The sequence below is a fragment of the Pleurodeles waltl genome, chromosome 7 (assembly GCF_031143425.1).
Source record: "Pleurodeles waltl isolate 20211129_DDA chromosome 7, aPleWal1.hap1.20221129, whole genome shotgun sequence".
NCBI classification, from domain to species: domain Eukaryota; kingdom Metazoa; phylum Chordata; class Amphibia; order Caudata; family Salamandridae; genus Pleurodeles; species Pleurodeles waltl.
Window position 1 is genome coordinate 907,184,234 of NC_090446.1, and position 19,074 is coordinate 907,203,307.

Here is a 19,074-nt window from a genome sequence, read left to right on the forward strand (position 1 = left end):
GGTACTCCCTTTCTTCATGTGTTAAATGCTTGGGTCTCAGGGTTTTCCCATGGGTGTACAGTGAAAATGGTGTTGTCCTAGGGATTCCGTCCTGCATCCAGATCCCTCTCTTGACATGTTCATCACCTTCTCATGACTGAGCTGTCACATTGGCAGCTACAACACATCTACTTGTCTGTGCATCTGCCATACAGTGTATCCACCACTGAAGGTGACTATGTTGACCATGTATAGGACAGGTAGGCGTGGTAACTCAGCTGTCATTGTGTGGGTTTTCTTTCAGAATGTTGGGCATTGTGAGACATTTGACAGCAGCCTATATTTCATTCCTATCCTGCTAAACTGACCAGTGGCAATTACAGATGAGGTTGAGTCCCTCTGTTTCACACCAATGTGTTCTGCTGGTACTCCCAGCTGACGATAGTGCCCAAGAACTGTTTCATAGCCATTCCTGCCGTATGTAGTGGGTGTAGCATACATGTGTTCAACATGTGAATTGCTTGTAGGGGATGAGACCAGCATTGACGTTCAATAATGTAGGTGCCATGTGCATAGATATGTGCCCGCATATTTATGCACTCTTGCACTGACACTCTGTGACTTCAGACATGTTACACACTCACAAATCCTAGGCATACTAGATGTGTCACAACAAACACAAACATGCTGGTTGTGTAGGTGGTGTTTAATAACAAGTGTAATAGTGCAATATTTACAATGTCCTGGTCTGTGACTCCATTCGTGGAATCCATCAAATTGTGACACAACACAAGTCCAGGATTGAGGGACATGTCATGGGACATTTTTGGCTAAAGTGTTTTTCAGTGCAGGGGAACATAAATTGCCAATTGAAAAGTTAGAGACAATTGCAGTCCATAGCAGAAAGATCAACAGTGTGTTGAAGAAGAGTGCATATCTGCAACAGTGCTAACGCTACCATGATGTCAAGCACAGGACAAAGGAAAACACTGCCCATGTGGCATGGGCTGGTGCTACCGGGAACTCCCACGGGTGAAGATGATCTGTTCCACATCTTCATCCTCCGATGCGTGTGGTGCCCCCTCTACCCTCGATGGTGGTAGTGGGGAGGTAAAGAGGGCCACACACACTTCAGTGGTTGGAGATGTGGACTCCCAATTCCCGGCAGCTGCCATCTGTGGCACTACATATGGCATCACTGCAGCAAGGAGGAGCTGCTGGTTTTTAAGTATAGCTGCAACATCCCTGTGGTAAGCAGCCACGTATGCCCTGAGGGAGACCATTTCCTGGTTCATGGAGTTAATTTTGTCCTCAAGCACGCTGATGCCAGTTTGGGAGGGCAGTTGTTGTGGCCTCTCCCTCATGGCAGCATCTATGTCCCTCAGACAGTCCTGGACTCCATGCATTGGGAAATGTGTGCGTTGGTTGGCTGCACTCTGTTCTGTTGCCATAAACATGCACATCCTCATCCCCTCAAGGCAGGCTGCCATAGTTTGCATCCCCACTGCACCTTCTTGGCCAGCTCCCGCTGGACTTCTACCACTGTCCTCTCAAAGCTGGTGCCTGGGTCCTCGGAGTCCTCTGCTCTGTTGGTGCTGGCAGATCGTACTATTGGGGTGCTAAGTGGGGCCTGTGGGATGTCTACTACATCAATACACCTCCTTGCGACTTGAGGTAGTGTCTGGAGGTTTACAAGGACTTCTTGGATGGTCTCTTGTCTGATATTTGCCAGCTGTTCATCCAGGTCATCAGGGTACTCCAGGACAGGCAGAGCTGCAGGAGAGCCATCATCTTCTGCAATGAGATGGTGTAAAATCAGTCTATCTGTGTTGTGGCAGTTGACAAGTCACTTCACTGACTTGATATTTGAGGCTCATTGTCATGTTAGGGCCATATTTAGGTAAAGGTGGTGCAGCGCGGTGCTGTGCAAAAACTGTCAGCATGCGCTGTGCCACTTTGGTAACACAAGGATGCGCCATATGTAAGTGAATACGGGGCACTCCTGTGTTGTCCCCCCACGCTGGTGCAAAATTCAGCTGCCAGCATCAATGCAGGCATCCTTGCACCATCGTGCAAGGATGTATGCGTTGAGGGGTGTGATTGTTTATGTGCGTGAAGGTGACCCTTCCTGCACATTAACAATCACTAATGGCGCTTTGGCACTTCTGTGTGAGCTGTAGAATGCAGCACACACAGAAGAGCTAAAGCGTCATTTACATATGATTGTTTATGTGCAGGAAGGAACTCCTTCACGCACATAAACAATCGTGTCTGGCATTTTACTCTTCCTATACATGCTGCAGAATGCAGCACACATTTGAAAGGCAAAAAAGGAGGAGGTATAAATGTATTCCTCCTCGTTGCACCCTGCTAATGCCACCCCTGGGGCTGGCATGAGAGTTTTTGCCCAGTCTCACGTTGACAAATTTCCATTTATGTGAGGCAGCATCAAAATGCAATTGGTGTTGCTGTGGCATGCCCACAGCAACACCCAATGCACCACCTTCCACGTACAGTGGTGATCAGGAAGGGTCCGTATTTACAAAACACCACCTTGTCAATACGGTGCAGTGCTTAGCGCCACAGGAGAGTCACTAAAAGTGGCGCTCCTGTGGCGCTAGGGGCCTATGATGCACCCCTTAGTTCCAAAGGAATGTTTCTGTACATCATAGCTGCAGTCTTCAGCCCTATGCCCCACCTGCCTGTCACATGAATGTAAGCCCAGTTGGCACAATTGGCTGCGTCATATCTTCTAAGTGTGTTATCTATCCTTTTTGTGGCTTGACGCCTTCTTTTCATGTTCTACCATCCCTTTGCATCCATTTGCATGGTGAGGCCTTGCAATGGGTGTTGCTGTGCTCATGGCACAGCACCACACATAGCAATTTTCACCTGTCACAGTCTTACATGTTTCACATACACCCATGCTGTGCTGAGACCTTGCACCACCCCAGGGATGGAATTGCCAGGACACTATGGCCCTCATTACGACCCTGGTGGACGGCGGTAATTTGGGGAAAGATACTGCCAACAGGCTGGCGGTACCTTTTCCCAAATCATGACACTCCGTTCATCAGGGTGGTAATAGCCTCCGGGCTGGAGACTTTGGTCTCCTGCCAGACGGCCGTCCCAATCCCACCCTCGGGATTATGACCCCGCCTACTGCCATGGTTTTCGTGGCAAATCTACCGCCCCGAAAACCATGGCGGTAGGCACTGTCAGTGCCAGCCAATTCCTTCCCTGGCACTGATAGGGGTCTCCCATGCCCCCCCCTCCCCAGAGTCTTCCCCCACCCGCCTCCTCCCTCTCCTGACCCCCCAACATCCACACACCCACACGTGCACACATACACACTCATACACACACGCATACCCACATCCACCCACGCATGCACACATACATACCCACACCCCGCAACACACACTAACATACAACACACAATAACACGTACACTCAAATTAATTAATTCACGCACGCATTCCACGCGACTCACACCTGCATGCACGCACACAAAAACAGACCCCTCCACACACAACACCCCCCACCCCTCTCTCCTGTCGGAGAACCCGACTTACCTGCTTGCAGGGAGTCCTTCGGTAGGAGACAGGACGCAGCGCTGCTGCCAGCAGCAGCGTCCGCCAGCAAAACACCGCCAGGCCGTCCGCCGCCATGACCATCGATGGAATACCGCTAGCCTTCTGGTGGTATTCTGTCTATGCTCATAATGCAGTTGCCGGCTGGTAGCCATGGCAATGGTATGTTAGCTGCCGTTGTCGTGGCGGTAGGTGGCATCTACCGCCAACGTCATAATGAGGGCCCATGCTCTTGTCGCCATTGATGGCTCCTCATGTTGTTGTTTGTGTTTGTGTGTTACATTTCATGGTACTCATGGACCTGGCAGAGTTCAGTTTCATCTCCTGTCTGTGTGAGTTGTTTGCCTTAGTAAACACCTATGTCCTCCCCCTCAATGCAGCCCTCCTTGCACTATGATACATGAGTGCAGCATGGTGACAGTACTGCTCATTTGACACAAGCACAGAGTTAAACCCAGGGATAGGCAGTATGGGTATGACATTTTTGCTGTGTACATCATTCTGTATGTGACAGTGCCTGATGGAAAATGAGTCTATGGACATAGCCATTTAACAGGAGTTGTACTTAGGTCAGGACCTGAAGCAAGTTCTAATTTCATGTGCATCAGTCCAAGGGGCACCTGACTGCCATTGTGTATTTGACCGCCCCCAACAGCACAGGTGGTAGTGGCAACTGTTGTCAATGTGGAATGCCCCAAGGGCCAATGGCCTGGACATGACAGGTGACCAGCAGCTTACAGACTGGCTATGGCATCTGTCCTGTGACACCAGACCAGTGTTACGTTCATCACTACCCTCCAGGTCTGTTTCAGCATTTCCACCAGCCTTTGCATGGCTGTGTAACCCCCATGAAATGGTTGTTGGTGATGTGGTGTTGTGTGGCCCTGGGTTCCCCTGCACAGCCCATGCACTTGGCATGGGCAGTGCAGGGGGTTCCATACCCTGGCCCTTTGCACTGCCTGATTTGCAGGGCTGAGTGTAGCGTGTCCTGTTACACCCAATGCAGGCCAAATCTGGCACTGACTCTATTTGATCCATCAACAATGTTTACTAAGTGCCCCACAGAGCTACCATGAGCAGGCAGATTTCCAGTCGTCACCCCAACGTGTGACTCATATTTCCAAGTGCAAAGGGTACACTGCACTGGCAGTCTTACCAACTCCAGGCATGCCCATGCACCATCCCCCACCTGTTGATGTGGAATTATCCACTATTATGTTTACAGTCATACCCCATGTTTTGTATGTGTGTGTTTTTTCCCCATTCCCACTTGTCTGACATGGTTGTGTCAGAGTAGTTGTGGGCTCAGCCTGTGACTGTTGTGACCTACAGTTTGCTATCTGTGGTACATATTTTCTGTAGTGGCACATTTCAGTTCAGGATCAAGATGTGTGGTTCAACACTACTTCAGTTTACTTGGTCTGGGTAGTGGCATGTTACCAATGATACAGGTCCAGCCTGCTATTCCCTTAGCACCTGTCGAGTTCATTGTTCCATGCACCCAGATTGCATGATGTAGGGATGGCTGCCTCATGTGAATGTGTTGTCTATGTGCGGTGTGTGGGGGCTACCGGCACATTCCTGTGCACTGTTGGGACAGTTGCAATGACTTGTGTGCTGTGAGATGCAGCACACATGTGTTTGGGCAATGAGGCAAGGCAGTTGCAAGTGTTACTGCAAAGGACACCACTATGAAGTAACCCCAGGAATGGTGTTGACTGACTACCTGGTCTCTGAGGTCTTGGTCGTGTTGGTGGTGTGGATGTGACTACATGCAAGCGATATTGTGATGTCACAACCAGTGGCACAGTGATTATACATCCATGTGCTGCATTTGTACATGTAGGTATTTAGGTCTGGTGTTCTAAATATGTCCAGGTTGTGTATGTGTCATGGAGCATGGCACTACCAAGGCGTAGGTTATGTGCAGCTTACGTTGGCATGGTGCAACTTGCTTAGTGTGCATTGTGTCCTCTGCGCTCCTTTGACATGCATTGTGTGAGTCCTATGGGCCTCTCCCTTCTTGCACTTGACATTTTAGCATATATTTCCCCCATGAAACTTAACCTGCATTTGTGGTGTTTCCTGGTATTCTGCGCTGTCCTGTCCAGCGATCCCAGTGATGATTTTCTCTGGGATGACCGCTGCAACAATCTCCTCCATCTCGTCCAGGTCCTCTTGTGGTGCTGGACTTCCACCTCCAGTTTGCAGTGCTGCCTTCCTGTTCCGTGCCATTTTTTTCCTTTGTCCTTCGCTTGCAGTCATGCCAGCGTTGCTTGCACTCAGTTACAGTTCTCCTGACCTCTGCTACACTGTTGATCTTATCCACTATCTGCTGCCAGATTGTCTCTCTCCTTCCAATTGGCAATTTAGAGGTGACGAAGACTTGATGTGGATGCTCCATCATCTCTCTCACCAGTATTTCATGATCCTCTGTGCTGAAACAACGCTTCCTCTTTTTTTTCTCCCTCCCCTGGGCCTTGTCTGTGTCCTCCTGGCTGGTTCCTGGTTGAATAGGGTCTCCCTGGGGTCTCTCCTGACTTCCTGGGTCCATTTTGGGGCCCCTTTGCACTGTTTTGTATGTTAGCATCTGTTTTTGACGCTACTGCGGGCAAAAATGGTACATTTCCATTTTGCGACGTATTTACATGTCGTAAACCGGATTAGAGTTATTTTTCCTCCATTAGCGTCTTTTTGCCTTACGACAAGGTGCAATGGTTAATGTCGAAAACAATGACTCTAACCAATTTTTAGCACCACCCAGCGTCATAGTATAAATATGACACCCGGGTGGCGTTGAAAAATGGCTCTAGTCAGCGTTAACCTTTTTGACGCAAAATTACGTTAGTGCAGTTTTGCATCAAAAAGTATAAATCTGGCCCTAAGAATGGATGAAATACTCCCCTTCCGCCAAAACATTATGCTCTTGCCTATTAGTACGGACATACATGATTATTTATCATCCGTGACGTAATTTAAAAAGGAAAATACAGAAAATGCATAAAATCAGTTTTATTTTTTTGTGTAAATTTTTACAAATAAAAATACATATAAACATATCAAAATTCATATTATAAAATCATACTGCTACTGCTATTAATTCATGTAAAAAGTATGAAACAAAGGGCCAGATGTAGCAAGGCTTTTGCGCCTCGTAAACGGTGAAAAACGCTGTTTGCGAGGCGCAAAAGCCCTCACGCTATGCAGAAACGCATTTTGCAAGTTGGAACAGACTCGCAAAATGCGTTTCCGACTCGCAAATAGGAAGGGATGTTCCCTTCCTATTGGCGACTCGCAACGCGATGTAAGTTGATTTGCGACCGCTTTTGCGGTCGCAAATCAACTCGCAGTTACCATCCACTTGAAGTGGATTGTAACTCATTCGCAAACTGGAAGGGGTCCCCATGGGAGCCCTTCCCCTTTGTGAATGATCACAAAAATAGTTTTTCAGAGCAGGCAGTGGTCCTATGGACCACTGCCTGCTCTGAAAAAAAACGAAAAAAAAGGTTTCGGTATTTTTTTTCCAAGTGCAGCTTTAAGGAAAACGGGCTGCAGATGGAAAAAAAAAAACTGCTTTATTTAAAAGCAGTCACGGACATGGTGGTCTGCTGTCTCCAGCAGGCCACCATCCCCGTGAGTGCCCAGACTCGAAATGGGGTCTTTGCGACCCCATTGCGAGTCGCAGAAGGTTGGAGAAGGACTCGCAAATTGCAACTCGCAATTTGCTACCTAACCAACATCTGGCCCATACTTCCCTGCTCTTTTCCCTTTTCATTCAACGTTTGGGCAAAAACTTTAGCAGGAACAACAATAACAAGCAGGAACAGTCTAAGGATTTTTGATTCTAAAGACAAAAAAGTGTTTTGCCTTTAAAGAAAAAAAAATCTTATTTTTCCTTTTAATATGAATTGACATCACTTACTCTTGGCACTTTGAGGCAAAAGTAATACCTTGTCCTCAGGAAGAACTGCTCGTTGACAAGTAAATACAAGTAAATCTTTGCAGTGTCTAAGAAATACCTCCAGCTCCAGCGTTTTATGTGATTTTGTCGAGTAAGGTCGAAACATAGTTGGGTTTCCTTCACTGATTAGAGATAAAATCGGCAGAATATGTATTCCGACTTTGCCCTTTGTATTTTAAATTGTTAACTGGTACGAGATGACTGTAAAAGGAACAATGACAACCTATCAAATAGACACTTTTTTTTTTTTTTAAACCGTGAACTACTGTAGTCCTCGTTCTCCAGGCTTGTCTCTTCCGTTTTGGCATGGTGCGATAAGCAGTACCTCTCTCTAAGTATTTGGAAAGATATACTTAAGGGAAAGAGGAGGCATTGCTTCTGGTGCCATCCAGGGCATGTGTCATTAATAGTAAACATAGCAGGTTTGCCTGCAATTAATATAATCCATAAATAAATGTTACCTTAGCGAGCAGAGTCGTAAAAGTGCGGGGCCTTAGGCATAAGGCTGACATTGTCCCCTTTGTGACATCCCTCTCCTTCCTTGAGAAGCAACAACAGCAAACGCCACCAAACTCACGTGAATGGTCCTGCTAACGCGCCTCGGAATCCTAGCTATTATCTACAGTGAATAGTGGATTCTGCGCTAGAGGGCGATGGATCGAAGTGACATAGGTTTGAAGGGATGTCATCAATGAACGTCGTGAGCATCAACAAAGATTAATAATAATCAATATATTAAAATTCAATCAATGACCACACCAGTTTATTAAGAAGAATTCATAGATGTATTTTCCTATATGCACAATGCTAATGTCACAAAAATAAATTTTAAACACAGATGATAAGCATATAAGATCAATAGCGGTTGGTTAAAGAGTCTTATATATCTCAATCTGATCAAGACAAACAAATTATCTCCAAAAGTATCACACTTATTAATAATACAAAGACCGGTAATAATGGTGGAGTATACATTAGTTCAGCATCAAATGATTTCAAAATAAGTCATGAGCATTTCCAAATTAGTTCCCTCACTAACCACTAATGAGCATCAACATGTTGGGCTTCATGTGAAGAATTTAGTAACACAAATTTAGAAAAACTCTTTAACTCAGTTATTAATTAAAAGAAATTATTGATATGCAGCAATTAAGTCAGAAGTTTCAGCTGGTACCTAGAAAGCAAAAGAGACACATATTACATTACAAGGACATACGTTACCAATGGTAAAAGTAGAAACAGAAAGTAGCTTGCTTTAGTCAGGGGACACCATCAGTTATGGCCTAACGACAGCTATCCCACACAGCCAATATGAATTCCCTCTGCTCAAGTCTGCTCTCCAAACTCTAAAATAATAATAATCATCACTCCCTCTAAAGAATCCTACCTGAGTTATTATACTAAATCCTAATAAGCTTATGACGGATCAGTCTATGGGGTGGTTTCATTTCAGCCAATCAACAACTAAACTGATGACCTAAAACACAAAAAATCTACGCTAACTATAACACTTTCTTCAAGAGAAACATTTCCTCTTCCGTCTCGTCTGTAGCTCCATTGTTTCACCACCTCTCAAATATCTTGTCTCAGGAAGAAACTTTTACAGTTTCAACTCACTTCCATCCCTGAGGAAAGACCAGTTATTAGTAACATTCTCAGACAACAGGACATTTCAACCTATGCAATGCTTGATGAAAACATGACCTTGTAAGACATAACGCAGCAACCCACTCAGGGTAGCTGTGAACACATCTACATAAACTTTGAAAACACTTTTATATAAGCTTTTGAATCACGGAAAATAACCATAGTTTTTAGTGAGAATTTTGCTCAGCTAAGAACCGAAAAGCGAACGTTTTCAAAAGTCACTCGTTTTGCACGTTAATTCATTACACATTTTAGTATAAAAATCATTAATAAATATATTAGAAAATTCACACTCTCACAATCCCAATGCATAAAAGACTGAGCCAACCAGCAATCCTGAGTGAACCAAACTCAGGGAATGAATAGAAGTTAGATTTGAATCTCTTACGTCACCTGGACATTATCAATACATCTATCTTCACAGGCATCTTCTCCGTCTTCCTAAAGTTCTGAAAATTCTGCATCTTTTCTGAAAATCTAGTGGCAGGGTTATTAACATCATGTGCCACTGTAAAGTCGTGCAAAGTCATGAAACGGTGTTTATTTTCCCTCTCAGTTTTTTTGTCCTGGAAAGGACCATTTCTCCATGCAGATGGTGCTTAGTGATACTTCGCTTTACTTTGCATCGGGGGAGGCATACAGAGTTGGTAGTTGGGCATTCCAGTGAAAGCACCAATGCTTTTAAAGCAATGTCCTATCTCCTAAAATTGTTACAACAGGTTTTGCATCAAACAATAATGGCCCGTTGAGGAGGGGGCAAAGTTTGAGAGAATATTTATTTCTCCAAATTGTTCACAAATTGCATGTGTGATGCACTTTAAAACACATATCCATTCGGTATTTAGGCAAAATATCAGGAAAGAATATTGTGAAGGTAAGTTTCAAAAGGTGAGCAAAGTTTTACTATATATAACTCCATTTACGCGTACTTTGATTATATATATCTTCAAGATACTTAGGGCCATATTTATACTCCGTTTGCGCCGAAATTGCGTCGTTTTTTCTGACGCAATTTCGACGCAAAACTAACGCCAACTAACGCCATATTTATACTATGGCGTTAGAGGCGAATAGCGCCAAAGTTCCCGGAATGTGCGTCATTTTTTAGCGTGAACCCCTTCCTTGCGTTAATGATATGCAAGGGAGGCGTTCCCGTCTAAAAAATGACTCCCAGGCCTTTACGTGGTATTTATACTCCCGGGCAAAAGAGACGCCCGGGAGTTGGCGTGGCTAAAAACGGCGCATTTGCGCCACTTTTTAACGCCTGCTCAGGGCAGGCGTTAAGGGGCCTGTGGGCTCAAAATGAGCCCACAGGTGCCCTCCCATGCCCCCAGGGACCCCCCCTGCCACCCTTGCCCACCCCAGGAGGACCCCCAAGGATGGAGGGACCCACCCCAGGGACATTCAGGTAAGTTCAGGTAAGTATAATTTTTTATTTTTTATATTTTTTTTGGGTGGCATAGGGGGGCCTTATTTGTGCCCCCCTACATGCCACTATGCCCAATGACCATGCCCAGGGGACAGAAGTCCCCTGGGCATGGCCATTGGGCAAGGGGGCATGACTCCTATCTTTACAATGATAGGAGTCATGTTGATGGGGGATGGGCGTCGTTAAAAAATGGCGCAAGTCGGGTTAAGACGATTTTTTCGACGTAACCTGACTTGCCCCATTTTAAGACGCCCATGCGCCATTTTCCCCCTACGCCGGCGCTGTCTGGTCTACGTGGTTTTTTCCCACGCAAACCAGGCAGCGCCGGTCTGATTGCGCCGTCTAACGCCATTCCATAAATACGGCGCCCGCTTGGCGCTTCAGAATGGCGTTAGACGGCGCAAAACTTTTTGACGCTAAACTGCGTTAGCGCAGTTTAGCGTCAAAAAGTATAAATATGGGCCTTAGATGTGTAGTTAAAAATAGTAAATCTATACTTACCTATTTACACTTACCTTCTCGTTATTTTGGTCCTCTCTATTTTTGACACAATATTCTGTCCACATGATATTTTTGTTACCAATATTCTGTCAATGATCCCATTCAATGTGTGAAATGTTTTAACATTTGTGTAGGCATAGGATTTTATACTGTAATGGTACACTCCTAGTACAAAACCTATGCTAAACATATAATTTATTATCTCTTCTTAAAACTTCTTAAAATGTTTCCTTTGAATGCTTTGACTGCAAATGGGCAGTTGCCCCATGACCTTGTGAAGTAGGTCACTGAGAAGGAAGACTGTTTCAGGTACTTTTCTGATGCCTTTACTTTACAGTAAGGGGGTTGCCTTTCTTGTTTTGTGTTGGGACGTAGCACTGGCATCAAAAATTAAATGCCTCTGGTCTTTCAAACCACAGTTACAAAGGTCACTCCGTACCACCTTGCTTATTGCCACAAAGGAAGGAAGTCCAGACTGGTGAGCATCCCATTCTCAAATGGATTCATCAGCAGGACCAAGTTTGCTTCTGGGCTAAGGGCTGCACTGTAAAGGTCAGCCTATGGCATGTGTGGGCTTCTCTAGTGCTTGGCTGGATTAAAGGTGTCTTTTCAACCACTTACAGATGTATATCAATGAAAAAGTTTGACCAACGAACTCAAGTCAATACTCAACTTTTATGTTAGTCACATTTTTACCTCATCTCATTTTGGAGGCAATATTCATCTAATTTTTGCTGATGATATACAGAAGTTCTTGATTACCTCCCCAGCTTCTCTTTTGATGAGATATTAAACATTGCAAAAAACGAATTTATGCCAGTTGTAATGTCAGATAGTTGATATGGTGTTATTTGTGAATGAGTATATGCTTAAACACATACACCAGTCTATGGCCCATATTTAAGAAAAAGTGACACATCACAGCTGATTCGCCGTTTTTCTGCCCACCCCCCACCTGCACCTAACAACACCATGGTTGTGCCATATTAATAATACAGTGCACCATGGTGGTCGTTAGCACAATAGCGTCAAAATATTTGACGCTATACTGGTGATTTGCTACACTAACGTCACAAATGTTGACGCTAGTGTAGCAAAGTGCTAGGAGGCCCATAGGTTCCTATGAGTGCATCATTTTAACCCCTACTTTGAGCAGGTGTTAAAAATGATGCCAAAATGGTGCAGTGAAATCTGTTAAATTTCACTGCTCCATTTTTGCGGGCCTTCTATCACCGGAACTCCCCCCTTGCATATATTATGCCTGGTGCAGGCATAATGTGGTGTAAGGGGTTACAAAGTGGCGCACTGCATGCATCATGCCACTTTGTAAATATGGTGCGGAGAAAAGGCCACCTTAGCGCTGCCTTAGCATTAAAAAAATGACATTAAGGCAGTGCTAAGGTGGCGCAAGGGGCTCTTAAATATGTCCCTATGTTTTTTTCAGAATGTCTCCTGGGTGAAGCTCAATATTTAATTTTCCATAATTCACACTTTCACACTTTCACAGTTCCGTTCTTAAAAATATCTTGGAGTCCATTCTGTATTAACTATCATTTAGGCTTATAGGCCTAAAAGATTTTGCTTAGTTGACTAGGATGATCCTTTGTGATCCTGACGAAGACTTAAAATGTGCACAACACAGCAGACAAATGAATCACTAGTGGATACATGTGTGCAGTTATAAGACCTTAATAACATCCATATATAAACAGTGCAGATGGATGGAGCCAGATAATTAGCTCTCATTTAATTGACGTTTACTTTGCAGCTAGTCTTTGTTTTACAGCAGTAATAGTTGCATAAGACGTATATTTAGCAATGTACATTGTTTAAAATGCTGATGTTGTTTTAAGTACACAAAGTAATTTGAAAACTTTCCATCTCAACAGCGAATACGACAAGCAAGTAGACCTGCCCTGGACTGGGGACCTTCTTTGGAGGAGAACAGGACTGGCCTGTATGTGAACACCCTTGCCGGCAGCCAATCCCCCAAGCCTCTGATGGTCCATATGAGAAAGTATGGGGGAATCACTAGCTATGAAAACACAGCCATTGAAATTGACAGGGAGATCGAGGAGGAGGAGGAATCCATGATGTGATAGTGGAAGAGGCCTTGTCTCTGAAATGGAGAAAGACTACTTCTTTACGTAGTGTCAATGTCAGTTCCTGACGTTCTGGTGTATTGCCATAGAAAAAAAACTTTTCACATGGCGGGGCTGAGATGGCACAGAATGTTCTTGTAAAGAGTTGTTACGTTTATGTCCCAGTGTCTGTGACATTATGTCCTTATGTTTGGTGACCTTGTTTTAGCTGTAAATGGTCTACTCTGCAAAATGGACCATCCAAGGTGTTATCAGACATTATGGGTTCTTTTCAGACCCACTGTACAGTTCTAAAAGGGTGTGTCTATGGATTTCACACACCCAGTATGAAATAGCAACATTGCTTCTGCCTCCAGCTCTGCACCCTTGCGGGAAGATATCTTTCTCTTCACAGACAAATCTTTTGATCAGTTCTCATTTCCCAACTTTATTGAGCATTCAATTTGGAGCCCCGTGTGTTTACATTACAAGAACACAGACAAAACATAGGGATGTGTGTGATGGGAATCCGAAGCTTCCATTTGCTGCCAGGAAAGTGTGCAACCAAAATCTCTGTTAGCACAAGAAACCCACTCATCATATACTTCTGTGAATAGTCAGTAAAAAACAGCCTTTGATAAAAAGCACAAAACACATCCTTAGACACTGAGGACAAACAGGACTGCGAAGTGACTATTAAGTCTCTCTATCAACATTTTGATGTCAGTGTTCACATCTAGTATACCCTGCTGGTACCATTTTCTTTGCAAACTTTGACCTGATTCCTCACATGGTAAATTACAATATTACTGGAGGCAGTGCTATCGGACGTAGGTTGTCAGATACCATAGTCATTGTGGCGGGTCACTGTGTTAGTAATAGATGTATGTCCAGGCCAGTCAGTTTGTGTACTTACAGGTCAGTCCATCATAAAACAGACTTGGTGATGAGAACTAGGACATGGATAAGATGTCTTTTGTCAAGCCATTATTAGACAATGTGCTATTGTTTCCACTGCCATTCACCTCTGTTGAGTCAAATCCTCCGAAGGAAAGCGTGCCTGTCTATTATAGGACATAGACTGTGATGTCAGTTCTGGACATTAAGTTACTCATTCCTATTCATTTCTGTTGAACAACAGGGAGGTTTGATCTTTATAGCGTAGGTTTGGATGCTTGGAGGCTTAATAAGAATTACTTGTGGAGAGAATGTCTACTAATCTTGAAAATTGATCTGGGAGTTCTGTCCCTCGACCCCTACTTCAAAACTGGGTATGGCTAACCCTTGAAATAACGTTTGGTTCAGAGAGGTGACTTTTAAAATCTACAAAGTGGAGTATCTGAACAGCAAATGAGTCAGTCACCATTATTTCAGTTTAACGGGATTGTGTAAGAGAAGTGAATTAAGAATGTGAACATAGAACAGACTGATCATCTTCCCCTCAATAAACGGGCATCATCCCCTTCAACTGATGTCATTTACAGACCCATCATAACCTGAACTTTAAACCATGAACTTTAAATTGCGCAGTCAGTTGTCCTTCAAAGTGTATTTTAAATTAATGAGTATTTGTTGATACCAGTTTTCATTGTTGACACAAGATTGGAGTCATTATTTTCCGTACAAAATCTAAATTGTTCAGTGTTGAGCTACTGGGGCTTGCTGACAATGTTCACTTCATGAGCCACGTTTGACAGTCCAGGAAGATATTTCTTGATTTATTCCAAATCGTACAGAGAATTGTGTCTAGGCCATTTTATTATAGTTCTTTGAAGGGCTTGCATTATTCTGAGGGGCACTGAAAGCTCTAAAATTCTTATATAGACCCTCACCCGTCTGAATGTAAGCTGCAAAATCAATGAAAAGGCAAAAAAGTTAGGATAAAACTTTTCTTTAACAAGAATGAAGGGTGGTGCTTACTGATGAATAGTGTAGTAACGTAACTAGACTTTTAAGTTGGATAGTTTCCACTACCACTTCTTGGATCCACAGTTTGCATTGTGTACCATGCCGGCTAGTGTGTTGAAGAAGAGTGTGGGTCCTATTCAGAAATTGCATTGTTTGAGAATTTGTTGGATATCACTGAAAATTCGTCTGGAGAGGAGCAATCTGTGGTGTTTGATGGTCTGACTTTTCATGTTTATGGAATGAACAATCCAATTTTGCAGGGCAAAGAGGCAAATGGTTACAAAACATCTGGTCCTTTTGAACAAGCTGGCTGATGTTAAACAGACTTTCAGAAAGATTAGACAGTGTGATTCCTGGAAATATTGAGATTTCTTCTAAAGGTTAGAGATGAGAGTGGAAGAGGCTTTTTTGTAACTGAGGAGAGGAAAATGGCCTCAGATGGTTGGAGGTCATGCAATGAGTATAGGAAGAGAGATGGAGGAGATCCAATTGACAATGACTTATAAGCTTATTTGGCTCCAGAAATTGAGGCAACCCCATTTGGATGGGAAGAGGAAGATGACCTCAAATAGATGAATTCAGGAAGAGGATGTCAGATAATGCAAGGAAGTATTAAAATCTTTGATTATGGTAAATAGGATTTATCCCCAATGAGGAAGAGAGCGAGGGCCACAGATATATGATGAAATGGATTGAATCAACAGTGGCTGACAAAAGAGGAAAAATAATCACCTAGGATGCACAATGTGTCACTCCCTGTCTCCTAGTCCACTTTGTGTCAGTAGCATGAATGACTAAAAGCCAGTCAGTAGGCTCGTGAAATTTAGAAAATGCTTTGGCTAACCAGAAAGTACATCAATGACCTTCTTCCACATTTTCACATATTGACGGGACCTTTCGCAATATGATAAGTAAGCACAAATATAAATCCCAGATTGCACTGTGCCATGAAAACAAAAGTGGTATCACTGGTTTTGTCAAAAAGACACGTAGCATCATTATTGTACTGCTGCATTCACATTAATGACATACTTCACTGGTTAGGAGGGTCCAAAGTTCTGACAGAAATCTAGCAATGTTACTGCAATAACAGAAATGTCTTCTGTGTCTGTGTGTTACAGCAAATAAAGCACCCCAAGCTCTCCACTCGGGGTATAATTTCTTTGTGGGGCTGGAGGCTTTTAATTGATCACTTGTAGTGACACCAATTATATACTGTTTTATGTTACTATAATCATTATATTACTGCTGCCTTTGAGCACAACCTAAAGCTCTCCATGTTTCCCTATGTGTGGGTCCAGCCATTACTTTACTCTTCGAGCCCTTAAGCTGATCCGCTGTCCTTGCTTTCAAAGGGTAGGCCATTCGCCTGATTCTAGTGCTCATCTAATATAGCACTGCCTCATATGCAAATTATGTTGTTTATTTCTATAGTTTGCTATCCTCAGATTGCATGCAATGTCAGAAAAACCACATCTGTAGGCCCACGAAAATTGACCATGCCTGAAAAAAAACTCCAAATGTTGCTTCTCCTTTTCTTTCAAATGGCCCTCTTTTTACTTTCTATCCTCTACATACCTCCACTGTCAGCGCTCAGTTTACTCTAAGTAACATGCATGTGTTCCTTAATTCCTATTATTGCATTTCTACAAATTGCGCACACCTCATTTCAAAGTACACTACCTACTGTTTAAAGGGCAAGCCCCTGCATTTAAGAACAACTAATCTCCTGTAGCTCATCTATTAATACCACCAATCCATTTCCATGAATTCACATACCCACTCTCTCATCAAAACAGCATCTAACTACTATTCATTTAATCTACCAAATAGAAGTAAGAGTAATGAAGGGATTTGCTTCCTGCAGGGCACAAGTCTTATCCCAATAACCAACAATAACCAACAGAAAAAAAAAAAAAAATCTTGGGTTCAGAGCAGCATGTTGCCCGCGTAAAGTGAGTTAATGCCTCATCAAAGGTAGAAAACATTATATAAACCTCCTGATCCACTCTAATTTAGCCCTATAGCCCGCTATACCAGCCATGAAAGACCCGCTCCAGCATTAAAGTCCAGAGCCAAAGGTGAGGGCCTTTAGCAAGGTAGCGGGTCTTTAATGGCTGGTATAGCCCAGCTATGAAGGGCTATAAGGCTATTAGAACACTCCCCCACTGAAGGGCAGAATGTTCTAATTAATAAAACAAAGGCCTCATGGAGTCCTAGGGGATTGCTTAGTGATTTCCTTATACAGCTTGACACTCCTACACTCACATAAGGGAAAGTTGCTATGGATCGTGCCCATCACCAGTAGTGTAACAGTCCACAACAATAAACCACCCATCTTTAACTGAATAGGCAAGGAGTTACTGAAGATATCTGGCACTTGTCGCTGGCCAATGGAGGAAATTAATTTAGTCCACCACTGTAGGTTCCAACAAACTCCATACTTTGACCACTTCTTGATGTCTCACATTGACAATTAGATGTGGGATATTACCAAAGTCTATTCCAGCAGATCTCTTCACCATTTAACTCTGTTAATTTCACCCTGTTTTCTTTGGGCCATACATTTCAAACAAAGGTGCATATTTAAGATCCTCTAACCCCACCTTAGCATCATTTTTTTATGCTAAGGCGGCGCTAAAGTGGCTTTTCTGCTGCGCCATATTTACAAAGTGGCTCAATGCATTCATTGCACCACTTTGTAACCCCTTGTGCCTCATTATGCCTGCGCAAGGCATAATGAATGCAAGGGGTCGTTCCGGCACTAGGAGGCACCCATAAATGGCACAGTGAAATGTAAAAGATTTCACTGCACCATTTTTTCCATCATTCTTAACACCTGCTCAGAGCATGTGTTAAAATGATGCTCCCATAGTAACCTATGGGGCTACTTGTACTTTGCTGCACTAGCATCAAAGGCCCATATTTATACTTTTTGATGCAAAACTGTGCCAACGCAGTTTTGTGTCAAAAATGTTAACGCCGGCTAACGCCATTTCTTAGTGCCGCTCGGGTGTCAATTTATACTTTGATGCACGGCGGCGCAAACCACTGGTGTGAGTCATTTTTTTTTTACTCAAACCAATGCGTCACGTCGTGAAGAAAAACGATGTTAACATGGCGAAAATGACTTTGATCCGGTTCATGATGTTGCAAACCAGATGGACGACATTTTTTTACGCAATTGCTTCAAAAAGTGGTGCAAACACAGCAAAATGTGCAAAGGAGAGCCAACATGGATTCCAGAAGCTTTAAGAGACCCCAGGAAGATGACAACCGACCAGGAACAAGCCAGGAGGACCCACACAAGACCCAGGAGAAGGAGAAGAAGAAAAGGAAGTGTTGGTTCAGTGCAGAGGAGCAGGAAATACTGGTGAAAGAGGTGACAGAACACCAGCACTAACGTTTTGTCACCTCTAAACTGCCAATTAGTAGGAGAGAGGCAATTTGGCAACAAATTGTTGACAAGATAAACAGTGTGGCAGAAGTACGGTGAACAGTCATCGAGTGCAAGAAACGCTGGCATGACTGCAAGCGCAGGACCAAGGAAAAGATGGCCAGGAACAGGAAGGCAGCACTGCAGACTGGAGGTGGGAGTCCAGCACCGCAGGAGGCCTTGGACCACATGGAGGAGATGGAGGCAGCCGTCATCCCTGAGGAGATCGTCACAGGGATTCAAGGACAGGACAGCGCAGACTACCAGGAGACAACACAGATGCAGGGTAAGTGGCATGGGGAACTAAAATGCCTATTTGTAAACTGTAAGCGGGGGGGACATACCTACTACACAATGCATGGAAGTCATGAATTCAGGGAGTGGAATTGGCAAAGGGGCACGGCACGGGTGCATGGGCTGTGCAGGACAAACCTGGGGCACAGTACTACACTACACCAACAACCTTTGCATTGGGGTATGCTGCCATGCCAAGGATGATGGAAAGGTAAAGCCAGTCCAGGAGGGTGGGGTACAACGTA

General features: G+C 43.9%; 1 protein-coding gene across 2 annotated transcripts in view; it reads left to right on the top strand.

Moving 5' to 3' along the window:
• SLC6A7 (solute carrier family 6 member 7) overlaps positions 1 to 17,005 on the top strand; it is a 230,056-nt gene extending 213,051 nt beyond the window's left edge. For both annotated transcript variants that reach the window (XM_069199534.1, XM_069199535.1), the window contains one exon: positions 13,000 to 17,005. In XM_069199534.1, coding sequence (XP_069055635.1) covers positions 13,000 to 13,209 — 210 coding nt within the window. In that variant the 3' untranslated portion in view covers positions 13,210 to 17,005. The remainder of the gene's footprint in view (positions 1 to 12,999) is intronic.
• Positions 17,006 to 19,074: the final 2,069 nt, after the last annotated feature.